The sequence below is a fragment of the Cottoperca gobio genome, chromosome 1, assembly GCF_900634415.1.
Source record: "Cottoperca gobio chromosome 1, fCotGob3.1, whole genome shotgun sequence".
Taxonomy (NCBI): Eukaryota; Metazoa; Chordata; class Actinopteri; order Perciformes; family Bovichtidae; genus Cottoperca; species Cottoperca gobio.
In genome coordinates, this window is record NC_041355.1 from 26389061 (window position 1) to 26404320 (window position 15260).

At 39.1% G+C, this 15260-nt stretch overlaps 1 protein-coding gene across 1 annotated transcript; it reads right to left on the reverse strand.

Annotated features, from left to right (window-relative positions):
* Positions 1-174: 174 nt before the first annotated feature.
* Positions 175-15260, reverse strand: hpgd (15-hydroxyprostaglandin dehydrogenase). Its single transcript, XM_029436075.1, has 7 exons — positions 15012-15260; positions 14017-14140; positions 11923-12029; positions 10675-10771; positions 2989-3065; positions 2701-2864; positions 175-713 (listed from the first exon to the last, which is right to left on the reverse strand). Exons 1-7 carry the CDS (start codon positions 15102-15104, stop codon positions 590-592), a joined length of 786 nt encoding a protein of 261 aa, XP_029291935.1. The 5' UTR covers positions 15105-15260; the 3' UTR covers positions 175-589.

The window sequence follows — 15260 nt, forward strand, 5'->3', positions numbered from 1 at the left end:
GGCAACGGAGGGACTATTTTATTTTGAACATCTTTATTTAATAATAAAAACTATTTAAATTGGAGTGTGTATTTTTCTTATTATTTCTCATATTGCCACACTTGGTAACCGTTTTATAAAAGCAATAGCTCACTTCAGACCGTGATATATGGTCATTATATCACAGTTAAGGGGGATGTACCACGCCCCTTAACTGTGATATAATGACCATATACCACGGCCTGTCGTCAGCTATTGCTTAAATATATACTGTATATCAATTAAGCTGCATAATCACTTGTGTCTGCATGTCAATGACTCCCTCTAATTGATAGAGGGATATACAACTTTGGTTTTCCAAAGGTTTGTATCTTGGCTAGCATTGAAAACACTGGACTCAATTACTATCATTATTATCATATTATTAACATGATTATTAAAATCAGACAGACTTGTAGGCCGATATACACTATCAGGCTTTACTCAGGTCAGTTTTTCCTGTAGAATCCAAATGATTGTCCTGAACCAGTTCCTGGTGTGTTGCATTCAGACAGGATAAAACGCTGTATTGTTCTCCTCTGCAGCAGCGAAGAGTCCAGTATGTCAAGGCTCAAGCAGACATGGGTTCATAGGTGTGGAAGTGGATTCCCTTGGAGCATGTGATCTTCATCACCGCTCCGTTCAGAGTGGAGTCCACAATCAACCTCATCATGCCCTCCGCTATCAACGCAGGTCTGGAGATACACACGCAGAGGAAATGGAGCATTAGATGAGATTACAGATGGAGAAGAGAAACACACACACACACACACACACACACACACACACACACACACACACACACACACACACACACACACACACACACACACACACACACGTGATGTATTTCCTGTGTGTGTTTGTGTGTGTTTAGGACCAGGAAGTCATATAACCTCAACTTCCTCTGACACTAAACACTTCCCTCTGAGCTAATAAATGCAGTTAGGTCATATATGGAACATTGACAACTGGCAGTAATGAACCCCGTAGTGAAGTGATGGAGGGTCTTGGCACATATTTAATTTGATTCTTTCATAGCTGTCCTGTTATGTGTAGCTCAAGATCATTTATGTCTGTGCTGTGGTTCAGTCCCACTTAGAACGGCTCCAAATAAACACTTGTCAGGTTTCATGAAAGCTAAAGTATCTTTCACCTGCCAAGTGGACTCTGGGCCACTTGTGTGAAATAAGAATGTAATCAGAACACAGACAGAAAAACGACCAGAAACAAGCTGAGTGGAACTGAATGTTTTCAAGACCACACATTTTAACTGTAGTTGTTTGGAAAGAGCCAAATGGCAATCATTTCACAGACAGGAAATCAGCAGATCTGACATCCTAAGTAGAAAGAGCAATTTGTCAGCACAGCTCAACAGTTTGTTGAACGTACGCTGACTGAAATACATAACTCAGTACTCAGTACTCAACACAATCAGTCTAATCATTCCTTTTACTTGTCTTCACATAACACAATCAATAAAGAAATAAGAAGTTACATTATTCTGACAAAACCAGAGCACATGTGCTGAATATGAACTATCAAGAACTATACTGTTCTTGAGTTATTACACACAGTATATCATACTAGCATGTACTGTACTGGCACAACATAACTAAACTGACAAACTGCTTATTTTAAACATTTTCACTTCTTGAAAAAACAAAACGTCTTATTTCATCGTTTAATCTATCGGTACATTCAGTCACATTTAGCTTATTTGCTAACTTATATTTGATATGATATTTATTATTGAAATAATAAAAAAATAAAAAAATAATAATTTAGTTATTGCTATTTTACTTAAATGATCAGTTTGATCCCTGTTTCATTAATAGTATACTGTATACATTTGATCAATTTGCTCTTTGTTCACTGCGAGGTTGGACACAGAGCATAGTGCAGACCGTTCTTGACATTCCTCACTACTCTACGAGCCTCCTGCTCCGTGACTAAAACTTTACTCAGAAAGGCTGTCAATCACAGATGTCAATCACAGATGTCAATCACAGCTGTCAATCACAGATGTCAATCACAGATGTCAATCATAGCATCAAATAACTCATTATAAACAAACTTATCAGAAAAATGGATCATCAGCGTGATAAGAACAACCTAAAATGACATCAATTAAACTTTCTTTGGGAAAAATGTATTTGACGTGTACTTTACTGCACTGTACCTAGTGTGGCCCATGTCCCATGGAGGGGGCTAATGACTTATACAGCGGGCGATCGAGATGTATTGGCTGTTAGGCCGCTGTCATGTTGTCCATCTTTATATGCAGTCTGTCATCCAATGAACTGAGGTCCATTGTATCCAAACATTCTCATTTGCTCATGCTAAACATTAATCAATCTTATGTATATGTTTTAGAGATGATCTGTACTTAGACGCCCTGTGCCAAACTTGATCATGTTGAATCAATACACAGATTGACAAGACAATAAATACCTAATACTCCAAAACATTTAAAACCTTCGCTCTCTCAATATAAACAATATAAACAGTATAAAAACTGTACATTAATGCTCAAAAAGCTGCAGGAAGCTAGTATTCATTTACATATCTCACCAATAAATTCACAGAGTGTGAAACTGATCAGTTGAAAGCATCCAACTTACAAAGCAGCAGCATTTTAATTATGTAAACCATCAAAGACACGTGTGTGAGTTAACTTACTGTAAAACTCCAAACTTGTTCATGCTGCGTTTGAAATCATCCTTAAACTTGACAAACTTTCCCATGTTGTCCTCATGCTCCACTGAGTGCAGCAGAGGAGTGTCGACGAAAGCCGGACACAGGACGTTGATACGAACTCCGTAGTCGCCCTGAGAGGACGCATCCTGCAAGAACATGAGATATGAGCGGCTGAGCTTTGAGTTGCCTGGAGGTCATCCCATTCTACAAAAGCTAAAGATAACCTTATATTATATAGTCATATTTACTGTGTGTGTGCATCTGTCTTACCGCCATAGCTCTAGTGAAGCCAATGACTCCATGTTTAGTAGCAGTGTAGACAGGCTGATGAGGAGAATGCAGGAAGGCTGAATCATATAGAACAAGATGAGAAAAAGGTAACAAACATGTTATTAGCAGCTATGCAAAGTAAAGAACAATCAGTGACCCTGTTTTCATGAATGAGCAGAATTTAATTTGGTGATAAGCTTCTCCCCATTAAGCGTGAATTTTAAAGATGCAGATCATGTAAGTAAAGTAAAGGTAAAGGTGTTCGTTCTTTGAAGGAACACATCAGGGCTGTTCCCAACCACAGCTGCATCTGCTTCTGAACAACAACTTATCATTATAACCAACATAGGTTCACTTTAAGTGATGGGTAGTGCTTTAAAATTAATTTGTTGCTAGGATATTCTTCATTTTTAATGTAGTTCTCAGCTTTCAAATAACCATGTCCCTGAAAATGTATCATCAAATGGGCCACTCGTCATCTGTCAGTGCTTGCCATTACCCACCTTCTGTAAATTTGGGCCTTATTTAGCCATGATGATAATTAAATGCAGCTGTTCATCCTCTCAAACAGCTAAATAAACAATTGTTAGGAGCTGTAGTAATGCGCCGGGGGGAGAGGAGAGTGCTTTGAGGTCAAGAAACTCTTAGAGTGACTGAAATTAAGTTGTTGTAAATAATAGTAAGTAGTAAATAAGTAATAATAAACAAAGATACATTTCCTCATTACAGGAACCCCAAGTGGTTAACAAAATAATGCAAACAGCTTTCTAATTTTAATATATGCAACCACAAAATGCATCTAAAGTCAAATCAAAGCCACAACGTACAATACTGACGATATGAACTATTTTACAGCTGGTGTAATTAATGCAAAACAAACAGGAATATAAGCTCAAACAGTCTCATATGGTCTGAATCCACATTTAAAAGAGTCTGATAATGGACATAATTTAAAACACACACACATTAACACACATGCACACATTCTTTTCACCCAAAACAATATGCTTGACCATGTTTGGACAAGTCTGTGCTTGTAATGGGAATGGGAAGTACACACACACACACACACACACACACACACACACACACACACACACACACTCACACACACACACTCACACACACACACACACACACACACACACACACACACACACACACACACACACACACACATTGATGTTATCACTAGTGAGATGAGTTACAAATGATTACTATGTGTCTGCTGTTGCTTGAGGCTGTTCTAGATCTACTAGATGATGTGTCCTGTTACAAGAACCAAGATCATCCTCTGGAATGTTATTAAAACATACAGAAAACATGAAAACTCAAAACATATGCTGATGAATTCAGCTGAACCTAACAGAAAAAAACCTTCATTCTTAATATACTGCACAAAGCTCAGCTTAAGTGCACCCTAAAAAATACTGGCTCAATTTACTAACCCAGCCCGCCCGCCTGCATCGGCTAATGAAGAGAAACGTCTCTGCTGAAGGTAACGTCACACTTTCTTTTTTTACCACTATTTGGTAACTTTTACCACGAAGCAAAAACAATATTGAAATAGCTTTGGGGTAACGTCAGTATAGTAATATAAATGAGCTAGTAGCATAAGCTAACTGGCTTTAATGTTAACTCAGTGTATCTTTAACGTTAGACTTTTAGTTTACATTTTCACTGGTAAATTGCCACTTAATGAACCAAACTATTTCTAATTTACTCACCACAAGAACAACAAATAATTAGACTAAACGACAGACAGAGCACAGTCAAGCATAGAAATGTCTATTTGAAAAGTAAACTATTTCCAACAGTCTATAATTATGTTACCCACATAAGTTAAAATGCACATCAACCTCATTTTCAGCAGCAGCAGCAGCAGCCAGCTGAACAACACACGGTACACTAACAACACTGACAAACATTTAGCAGAGTAGATCAAAACAGAGCTAACAGGAAATACATTCAACAGGTGGACAGGTGTCTGTCTCTCAATGTCATGGATTGATGCAACTGCCATAGACTGAATACATATCTGTCTACTACACAGCCAGTTGATGACCACTGCAATAGCCTCTATCTGTCTCATTTGATGCTTCAGTCAACTGCATGCCTTTTATCTTAAATCTCTGTTTATAGTTGGACAGGCTCCAACAACAGTCTAGTTTATAATATGCAGAAGGCTAGCTAACAGAAAGTTCTATTCAAGCAGCATTGACTGAGTGTATCAATGATTGCACAGAAACATAAGCTGTGGACTGTGGTGCTACATCTCAGGATGTTCTCTAGTCAGTGCAGTGTCAGAGATAAGAATGCTTTGAAAACCAAAGACTGATGAGGGTTCGCCTTGATATTCTGAGCTGCATACAGATCACATGATCCTTAAGAATAAGTTCCAAACACATTTAGGAGGAACAGCTTCCACACACAAACATGATCTAATGAACAACAAGGGTATAACAGTACCAGCACATTGTCTGCTTGTTGGAGGATCCTTGATCCCAAACCAACACCAGCTCAGAGCAGATGCTCCCTGGAGAAAGACACAGCAAGAAAAAGGAAAAATTATCCAGGTGGGAAAATGTTTTTTAAATGCTAACTTTGGATCCTAGAAAGTTTCGCAACATTCCAGGTCCCAGTGGTAATGTTACTTGGCGAGTATAATCAGGCTTTGTGTGTCTGGAGTCTAACCAAACAGGACTGAGGTACTGAGAACTAACAGCTGCACTCATTTTGTGAATTAAGAAAAACATGTTATTTTTTCACGAGGGGAGAAATCTAGTGACATTTCCAGTATTTCCACTAACTAATAACTAACTGCTTCCAGTCACCACAAAAGGTCGTGGTTATCTTCTTTGATTCATGGTAGTATGTATTATGTAGCTTGGTGCCTCCTCAGAATGACTTCTTGTAGGGGATTTTGTTTGAGTTTCAAAAATAAGTATTGATCCATAAGGACAATATAAGACCAACAAATAGCAGGAATGACCTTTTAAAATGTGTGTTTGTGTGTGAGTGAGGGTGTGGTATGTCGAGAGCAAAACACAGATAAAGAGAAGATTTTGTGTGTGCTTTTCCATGAGACCGAGGTGCAGAATGATCCAGATCCAGTAGTTTCACTTACAATAGATGTCATGGTTGTTTTTGTTTTGAATGTTTCCCGCATAACACACACACTTAAGGAGAGGGAGGAACTGTTTTCATGCTTCCAGAGAATTTCTTTGGAGAAATTAATCACCTGTGACATTTTGACATAAATAAATCCCTGTTTTTCTCAGAAAGGAGAATGTTTAGGGAGTAGTGGGTTTGACACTCATGCCATGTTGTTACCCTTCAGTCTGTCTTCCTCAGAACTCAGTATTACATAATCCAAATTTTACAGTGCAGTTAGAGATTAACCCACTCTGGTTTTGTCATTCAGTGATGTTCTCAGTTAACCTGCTGTGTAGGAGGGGAATTAGTGGAGCTTTAGACTGCATTATGCGTCCATAGTTACGCAACATTAAATTGTACATCAGCATCAAACTGCACTGCCACCATGCAGTCCTTTTAGATTGCAATCTGAGACATTCAAGTTGACAACAAGTTTTAAAATGAAAACAAATGTGGGGAGAGTGGAGTGAGAAAGAAGAGAGCTCGGGACACGAGGGGCGCCAAAGATGTAAGACGTGTTTCCCCGCTGCTCAATCACGGCACGATTCTGCTTATTCATAGTTGGAAAACATAGAACATATACTTAAGATTCATTGTATGTGAATTTTATAAACCAATACGTCCAAAAATATCTTCTACTCGTCAAAAATCTGAACCAGCGAGAGGAGGCCGCAACAAACTCTCGCCTCTACCTGAGCAGGCTAGCGCTGATTGAAGCTCATGTACTCGATGCCGAACTTCTGCAAACTATGATGAACTCCCTGAAAGCTTACATTTTTGGGAAAATTGACGCTTTGTCTTCCAGTCTCCGTTCCAAGATTTCCTCTGTCTGGAAATAATTAAAAGAGTCGATAGGGCCATTGCAAGAGAAGGTTGAGCAACACGAGCAAACTATGCTAGAGCTTGAGTTAGCAGCTACAGATCATAGTGGCCGAATAACGGCGTTGGAGGCTGTAGCTAGCAAGCTGACGGCTCAAGCTTAACACCTGGATGACCGGTGCGAGGACCTGGAGGGGAGATCCAGGAGATCTTGGTGGGTTGGTGGGTCTACCGGAGGGATTGGAAGGGCCTCGTCCTACTGTGTTTATTGCCAAACTACTAGAGGAAATACTTCGACTGGATGAGAAGCCCCTGCTAGATCGAGCCCATTGCACGCTGCGGGACAAGCCCAAAGAGGGAGATGCACACCGGCCATTTGTCGTTAGAGTACACTACTTCCACATTCGCAATGAGATTCTATGTCAGGCCAGAGAACTCTCTCTTCTCCTCTACCGGGGTAAGAAGATTTCCATCATTGCTGACTACATCTCTACTGTTGCTAAAAAGCGGGCTGCTTTTGTCAATGTTGGCAAGCGTCAGCTCCACTCATGTCCGGGCATCAAGTTTGTGCTGCTGTATCCGGCAGTGCTCAGAATCACGCTGTCGAGCGGAAACACACACCGGTTCAAAGATACTGTTACTGCAAATTACTTTATCAACAAAAACCTCAAGAAAGCAGTCAATCCAGGTGGTATGTGAAGTGAGCTAGTAGCTAGCAGTGCTGGCTCCTGGCTTACACTCGATTGTTTACCTTTACTTGGACTGCATTTTGTGTGTTCAAATGTGATTGCAGACCCACATGGGAGGTACTAAATTGTTAGTGGTAAATTGCATAACACTCCAGTGCTTCTTGTCAATATATATGGCCCAAACTGGGATGATGATGGCTTTTTAAAAATTAATTCTCCACTCTACCGGATATATCCTCACATTTCCTTATTTTAGGAGGGGATTTCAACTGTTGGCTGGATCCTAAACTGGGCCGCTCCTCTACCCGAAGTTGTATGCCTTCGAGGTCTGCTAAGGTGAATCAGTCCTTCAAAGAACAATTTGCTATATCTGACCACTGGCATTTTTTCAATCCCTCGGGAAAGAAATATAAAAATAAAATAAAATGTACATCACACTTTTATTCGTATAGATTATTTTCTTGTAGATAATATAATTCTACCATCTGTAAAATCAATTTCACATAATGCAATAGTTATTTCTCACCATGTCACTATGAATATACATTTTATAGGATAGGATTTTATAGAAATGTGCGCCATGGCATTTCAATAACCGTTTACTTTCAAATAAGGACTTTGTGGAATTTATTTCCACGCAGGTAGATCAATCCTGTTGTCTTGATATCCACATATCTGTGTAGATGCTGTGGTGTAACAGATCAACAGTAACTGTACTGTCACCGGTCTTCCTGTAACATTGTCATGCTTTGGGTGCAGAAGACAATCCTGTCAGGGTTTTTGGACTGCAGTTCCTCTTTGGACCATGTGGGGTCGCCACCGTTCATTTCTGTGTGTCATGTGCTTGTCTTTATTGTTTCATTGGTTGCACCTGTTCCTTGTTTGCTAGCCTTTATAAGCTGCCTGTTTTCTTCTGTTCATTGCTGAGTCTTGAATTGTTGCCGGAGGCCAAGTTTGTGAGTTTTTGAGTCGTCTCTTGAAGTGTCTGTTTTTGTGTCTCGAGTTCCTGAGTTAACTGCATTTTTACTCTTTAGTTCTTGAGATCCTTTTGCTGCCTGCTTTTCGGATATCCTCTGTTGATCCTGTTTTTGCCCAGACTTTACCTGTTAGTTGTCTGGATGTATTTTGAGTTTTGTCCTGCCACCTGTTCTAAAAGTAAAGACTTTTCTGACTCACTCCAAGCCTGTGTCTGTCTCTGCACCTGAGCCTATCACCCCAACAGACCCTGACAAATCCAAATAGTTTATGTGATTGAAGTTTGATTTATTGCGCATGTACATGTACATTTTTGATTTTTTTTAATATTTTTGGAAAGCTTAAAATCTTGTTTATTTTAATATGGAGATGAAAATCACAACAGTACAATCAGCTCCTCAAACTAGCAAGTACACTCAAAATCATAACTTTGAGCCCATTTACCTATAAAGCCTCATAAATATCCTCTTTTCAGCAATATTTTGAAAAAGACGCTATGCCAGATGTCCACACGTTCGTTTCCGGTAAAAAGATATCCACTGTGAACATCGTCACATCGATAAAATTCCATGAACAGGTGTTGTAATCTGTGAAATCAGCTGATCGATTTTTACATTGTGTGATCATAAACAGTCATAACTTAATATCTTGTGCGCTCATCCCGGTTCAGACACGTCCTGGTTTTAGCGCGGGCTCTCAGCATTAGAATGACACTTTATTTGAGCCAATCGGAGTTTGGATGGGTTTTTTACAACCTTCATGAGCCAATGAGTGTCAACTTGATAAGAAAGTGCCCACCCACTTTTGTTACAGACTGACCCTGGACCAGCTCAGAGTGCTGGTGGCGTGTGCATCATATAGAAAACGAGCGCCTCTTTCGTTAGATGCGTCACTTCACTTGGTTTGTTTTTTCAAAATAAAATTTATTTCCAAAATATTTATTGTACAGAAAAAACCCCAAAAAAACCAAAGATATTAGAAAAAAATATCTTTATACTTCACTTACTCTGTGTGATTACTACTAACAGGGAATATGGGTATATAATAGTTATAAATAAAAAAAAATTATATTTATTAATAAATATATGTACAGTACATGTACATATTGCACAGTTGGTGTACACCTGGTGTTACTCTTAGATAAACCTGTCTAATAAATTAAGTTTTTATCCCTTTTTATCTGAAATTTGTTGGTGAACTTGATAACACTTGGTTCTATGTTTCTATTGTGTATTTCAACTTGGGACTACCAGCTATACCCATCTTCAGGCATCTTTTTCAACAAAGAAATTCTGGCGGAGTGTATTTTCTTCAAATTCAGTATATTCAGACCACTATTACTCAGTGCCAGAAGCACTTGGAGTGAGTATTCACTGTTTTGCAAGAACAATAGAGAGTTATCTTTTGAATGAGCCCAAAATCATGCAGCTGGTGCAAATGTTTGAAGAGCAGTTTTCAATTTACTTTGGGTATGTCATTTGTAGGTATTTTTGGGTAAATTCGCCCACCTTCTAAGAGGTTAATGAATTTCTTTAGGCATTCCTGATCTATAATCCACTACAAACAATCCATCACTTGGTTTCTTAGTTGGCCTTATTTTTAGGTGCCTCCATGCAGTTGTTTGATGTGCATGTTAGTTTGATCTCTTCATTATAAATTAAATTGAAGCATGAAAGGTTCAAATGGCCTTTACAGTTATCGTCTCTGTCTCATCTCCCTTGGTAATGTTTTGCATACATTACTAAGATCTATATATCTGCAGAGTCAAATAGCAAATTTTTAAAACAACTTGCTTTTTAAAAAACTGCTAATAAATTATTCAGAAAACATGTAAGACTTTTATTTTTTAAAGACTTAAGTTTTGGTTCCCAAAAAAGTTTGACTAGTCAGAACAATGTTATATAATCAGCTGGACCAAAGTCAAATCTGTGCTGAATTGTCAAACAAGGTTGATTTTATTGTGAATCATAATCAAAAAATATTTTTGAGCAGTTTAATTAATCTGTGCATGCACCTGTGTTTGTGTGTGTGTGTGCGCGTGTGTTACCTGCCATAGAGGATACATTGATAATGGTGCCTCCTTCCTTGCCGTACTCTTTACTCATGTGTTCCAGTGCTAAGTATGTCCCTTTAATCACAGAGGTCTGTAAAGATGAAGAGACAACATGGTTACAGTGGTAATATTAACAACAGGCAAGTATAGCACATGTGCAGGAAGTGAAACTGAAAGTAAAAAAATATGTGAACCCACTGATAAGTATATTTATAGTTCATAGTTCACCAGGTTTTTTTTAAACTGAAAGACAAAATTATGTTTATTCGGCTCTCAAGAAGTGAGACATTTTTGCTCCCGCCGTTGTTTTGTTTGTGTTACATCACTTGGCTGAAGCCGTGCCTGCGCAATTGGTCGGCTGCACTTAATTATAGGGATGAGGTGTTTAGATGTTAGCGGGTTTCTCACAAACAGGATAAGGGCTGAAATTACGATGGTATTTACATGCTCAAACGCATGAACAGAATACTGTCCGTGTAAAAACCCTCTATATCAGACTATCAGAATGAGGAAGACTAAACTATGCATAATATAAACAAGAGAGCACGCACAAGGAAAAAAGATGAAATATAAGATAGAGCCCTGAGGGAGCGACAGCTGATAACGTCTTTTGATGAGGAGGAATGTCTTCCTCTAAAAGCAGTACAGATACTGTATGTGTTCACATTTTTATTTATCTTGTAACAACCTTTAGCTCTGTACAACAAAATGTTTGTAAAAAACAAAACAATAACAGTGATAGTCAAAGAGATTTCTTTTTTCTTATTAGTAAATATTTTTGTATCTCATTTGATCACATATTTAGAGTTAATGTCTAAGGTCCTGCTGGCTGTTGAGTTTATGGCACACATTCTCCATTCTGAAGGCTTCTTCAGATCAAGGAGTCACTCCTTAAAAGAAAGCAACCCTGTAATGGAGCATAGTATGTCTAATATGGCTAGCTGCAGATAGACCTTCTCCAAGTCCAACACTAACAGCACCCAGTCATTACACCCTGGCACCCTCTCTTGAGAAAGGGTTTTATTACCCAAACATTTTTCTGACTTTCTGATGAGAGCCTCATACAAAGTAGAGAGTGGAAGATGTAGGAACAGCTCTCCCACACATTTGAGGACCTGAGGATAGAGGGTGTTCTATGTTAAACAGATTGAGAAGCTTACAAATCACAAATTTGTGATTTATTATTTTGGGCTATGTAAATATGAGACTTGACCTGACCAAGTCTTCATCTCTTCATCTTACCAGGTTGACTTGTATGGTCTTCTCCCAGTTCTTTTCATTGTTGATGCCAGCGTTGTTGATAACGATGTCCAGACGACCAAACTGCTCCACTGTTCTCTGAAATGCATCTATTCCAAAGAAACAAAAAGCCATCAGTGAAGGACTTAAGACAATAATGTATGATTGTTCTAGAAAGAGGGACACTTGCAGAAGTTGGCACCTAGTGTATGCCATGACAGAAACTCAGCTTCATTACCATGATGTTTATACACATACAGGTGTCATTAACTCAATTACAGTGCACTCTGGTCCTCTGTGCCACTCCTTCCTCCAGGCTGTTTACATTCCTGTGTTAGCAGACAGAAGTGGTCGGATAAACAGCTGAAGGGAGAAACCCATACCTGTCAACCCTCCCGTTTTTCCCTGGATTATCCCGTATTTTTACTTCTATCCCGTTTTCCTCCCGTTTAAATATTTTCCCGTAATTATCCCGTATTTTTAACCTTTAAAAAAAAAAAGGCCTAATTTTAAAAAGTGTACAGTGGCCTCCGGTAAAGCAGGTGGCAGTATTATGTTTAACTTTAGCTGAAAAACGTTATCCGCCAGTAAACACACAGAAGAAGAAAACAGGAACAATAACACAGAAGAAGACGAAAGCATATGGATGATAGTCACAGTGAACGGGAGATAGATGGAGACGCAGTTGTACCTGTTAACACTTTATGCAAGTACCTGCCACACAAGTTAACACTTTATGCAAGTACCTGCCAAATGAGAGGAGACCTTTCCTTATTTATTAAAAGCAGAGTTGGGCAAACTTGTGCTTTTTGTAAAGTGTGCCATTCAGATGTTAGCATCGCACACGGCGGAATAAGCGATGTTCGCCAGCATGAAGAATCGTCCAAGCACAAGCACGCCAAGAGGCACAAACATACACTGTCAATGACTTCATGTGTGACAAGAACTGTGTCGGAGGCAGACCAAGTGACCAAAGCTGAGGGAAAGATGTCAATGCTTTGCGCCAAAAATAATGTAGCCTTCAGCTTCTGCAATGATTTCAGTCGCAATGGAGCGGACATGTTTCCCGACTCTGCCATCGCAAGGAAGTCCTCTTCAGGGAAAACAAAAGCCACACAACTCATCAATCATCAAATAAATTGATGATAATAACTAATAAATAAAATACATACATTTTATAAACATGTCTGTACAAGTAATACATACTTTAAATAAACATGTATTTCCTGAATGTATATACCCGTCCCTTATGTGTTTACATTTACATTACATGGGTAGGGGCTGGGTGGCTGAGAGCTGTTAAAATATGGGCGGAGTCTGCCAAAAAATGTCCCTTATTTTGAAATTCCAATGTTGACAGGTATGGAGAAACCTTAGATGGCTGAACCTGCAGCATGTGTCATCACCTGCCACATTCTACACTTGGACACCCCGCAATTAGAAATAAACATACCTGCTTATGGTATGTATGTCATGGGCTCTGTGCAGGATTACACTGTGTGTCCACATCAACAGCAGTACTATCACACAGTCAGGAGCAACACCAAACAGCATTCCACAGCCCATAGCCGGAAGGGATTTACTTTTTCAATGTCAGACAATGAAACCTTGTTCCTCTCTCTCGCTCTCTCACTCACTCTAAGACACTTACTCACTTACACACTTTAATTCTCTGCTTCTTCTCTTTCTCACCCTGACACGCCCACACTCACATGTACACAGCAGCACTGACACGAGCAGAAAAGGACAAGGTAAGTGAAGAGCAAAACAACAGAGCAGTATTATGTACATGTGGAGCTGAGAGTGCAGCCTGCTGGTGAAACACACCTCAGTGAGCACAACTGGCTGTTTTCACAAATGTCAGTCTGTTTGCCTGAGCCTGCTGAATGCATGTGTCACCTCACAAAGCATACAGTGAACTCTCGTGATCATATTCTGCAGGCTGCATAAAGAGGCATAATAAGTGGCTATGACATTACGCAAAGGCCTGGATAACTGAATGTGTTTGTGTGCTTATCTCTAAAGTTTTAGTAAGGGATGTAAGGGCATTGGTGTCAGTTGTTATCTCTCTTCTTACAGTCCTGTAGACAGTATTACCTCTCAGTGCATCTCCATTGGAAACATCACATGGAATAAAGTTGCAGTTGCCCTCTCCAAACTCTGCGTCCAGCTGCGCCTTGCTCTCTTCACCACATGTCTTGTTCAGGTCGACCACGGCCACCTGAAGGACCAAACTCTGTTTATTAGTTGGACTTTTTAAATTCACACACACAGACAAACAGCAGAGGTGGAGGAAGTTAGGCTTTAACTAGACAAAAGGAGATCAAATGTAAAGTATGCTGCTTACTTCTGCTTACTTCTGCTTACGTCTGATTACGATCTGTGGTTTGACATGTGTGGCTGTGAACAGCTCAGATAGGCGACACAAATAACTAGTGACGTGTTTTTCAGGGTGTAAAGGAAGTTCTTAGAAACTAATTTACCTCTTTCAAAACTCTTTTTGCTTTTCCTTTCATGCCTTCGAAATTTAAATGTGTTTGTTTAACAGCTAGTCTAAAAGAAACAAGGCCACTAGTCTTATCTCAAAACATTATAAAACAGTGTATAATGTTAAAGATGATAAATGATAAAGTATAAAACTATTATTTTTAGAATCATTATCTCAGACATGTTAACGCTGACCCTGTTTCAACGTATGCACTGACCTTTGAAAGCAGGAATACAATAATACAGTGAAAATGAAAGATTACTATAAAAAATGCGATAAAGCAGTGAAGACAAAATGTTTCCCGTATATTTCCATGAAATTGAAACACTCATATTAAAGTGTATTGTAAGCTGTATCAGTTTAAAGTCAATAGACTCTAGTTAAATCAATAAAAGCACAGCAGACAGTGTTTGAGCAGTGGAAACAACAGTCTGTCAGTTATACAAGAGTTTGAGTTGTTCACAGATTATATGGCATAACTAAGTTACTAAAACAACTTTAGGTACATTTGTAAAGTGATAACGTAACTGTTCATGCAGAAAAACATCTGCTATATGTTAAACATTTGATGTAAACTTAAAGCATTAAATGAAGCAGTACTGACCTTGGCTGAGCTCTGCAGCAGTGACTGAACCACTGCTCTCCCAATGCCCTGAGCCCCCCCGGTCACCAGAGCCACTTTCCCATTAAGAGACATGATCCCAGCACAGCAGCAGAACCCTTCTGTCTCTTACACTTACCTCCCCCTCTGTTTTCTCTCTCTTATTTCTATGTCTGACTAGATTTCCCTCTATGCTTTTTTTCTTCTCTGTCCTTCTCTGTGTGTTTATGCATAGGCTTTCTCACCCTTGTG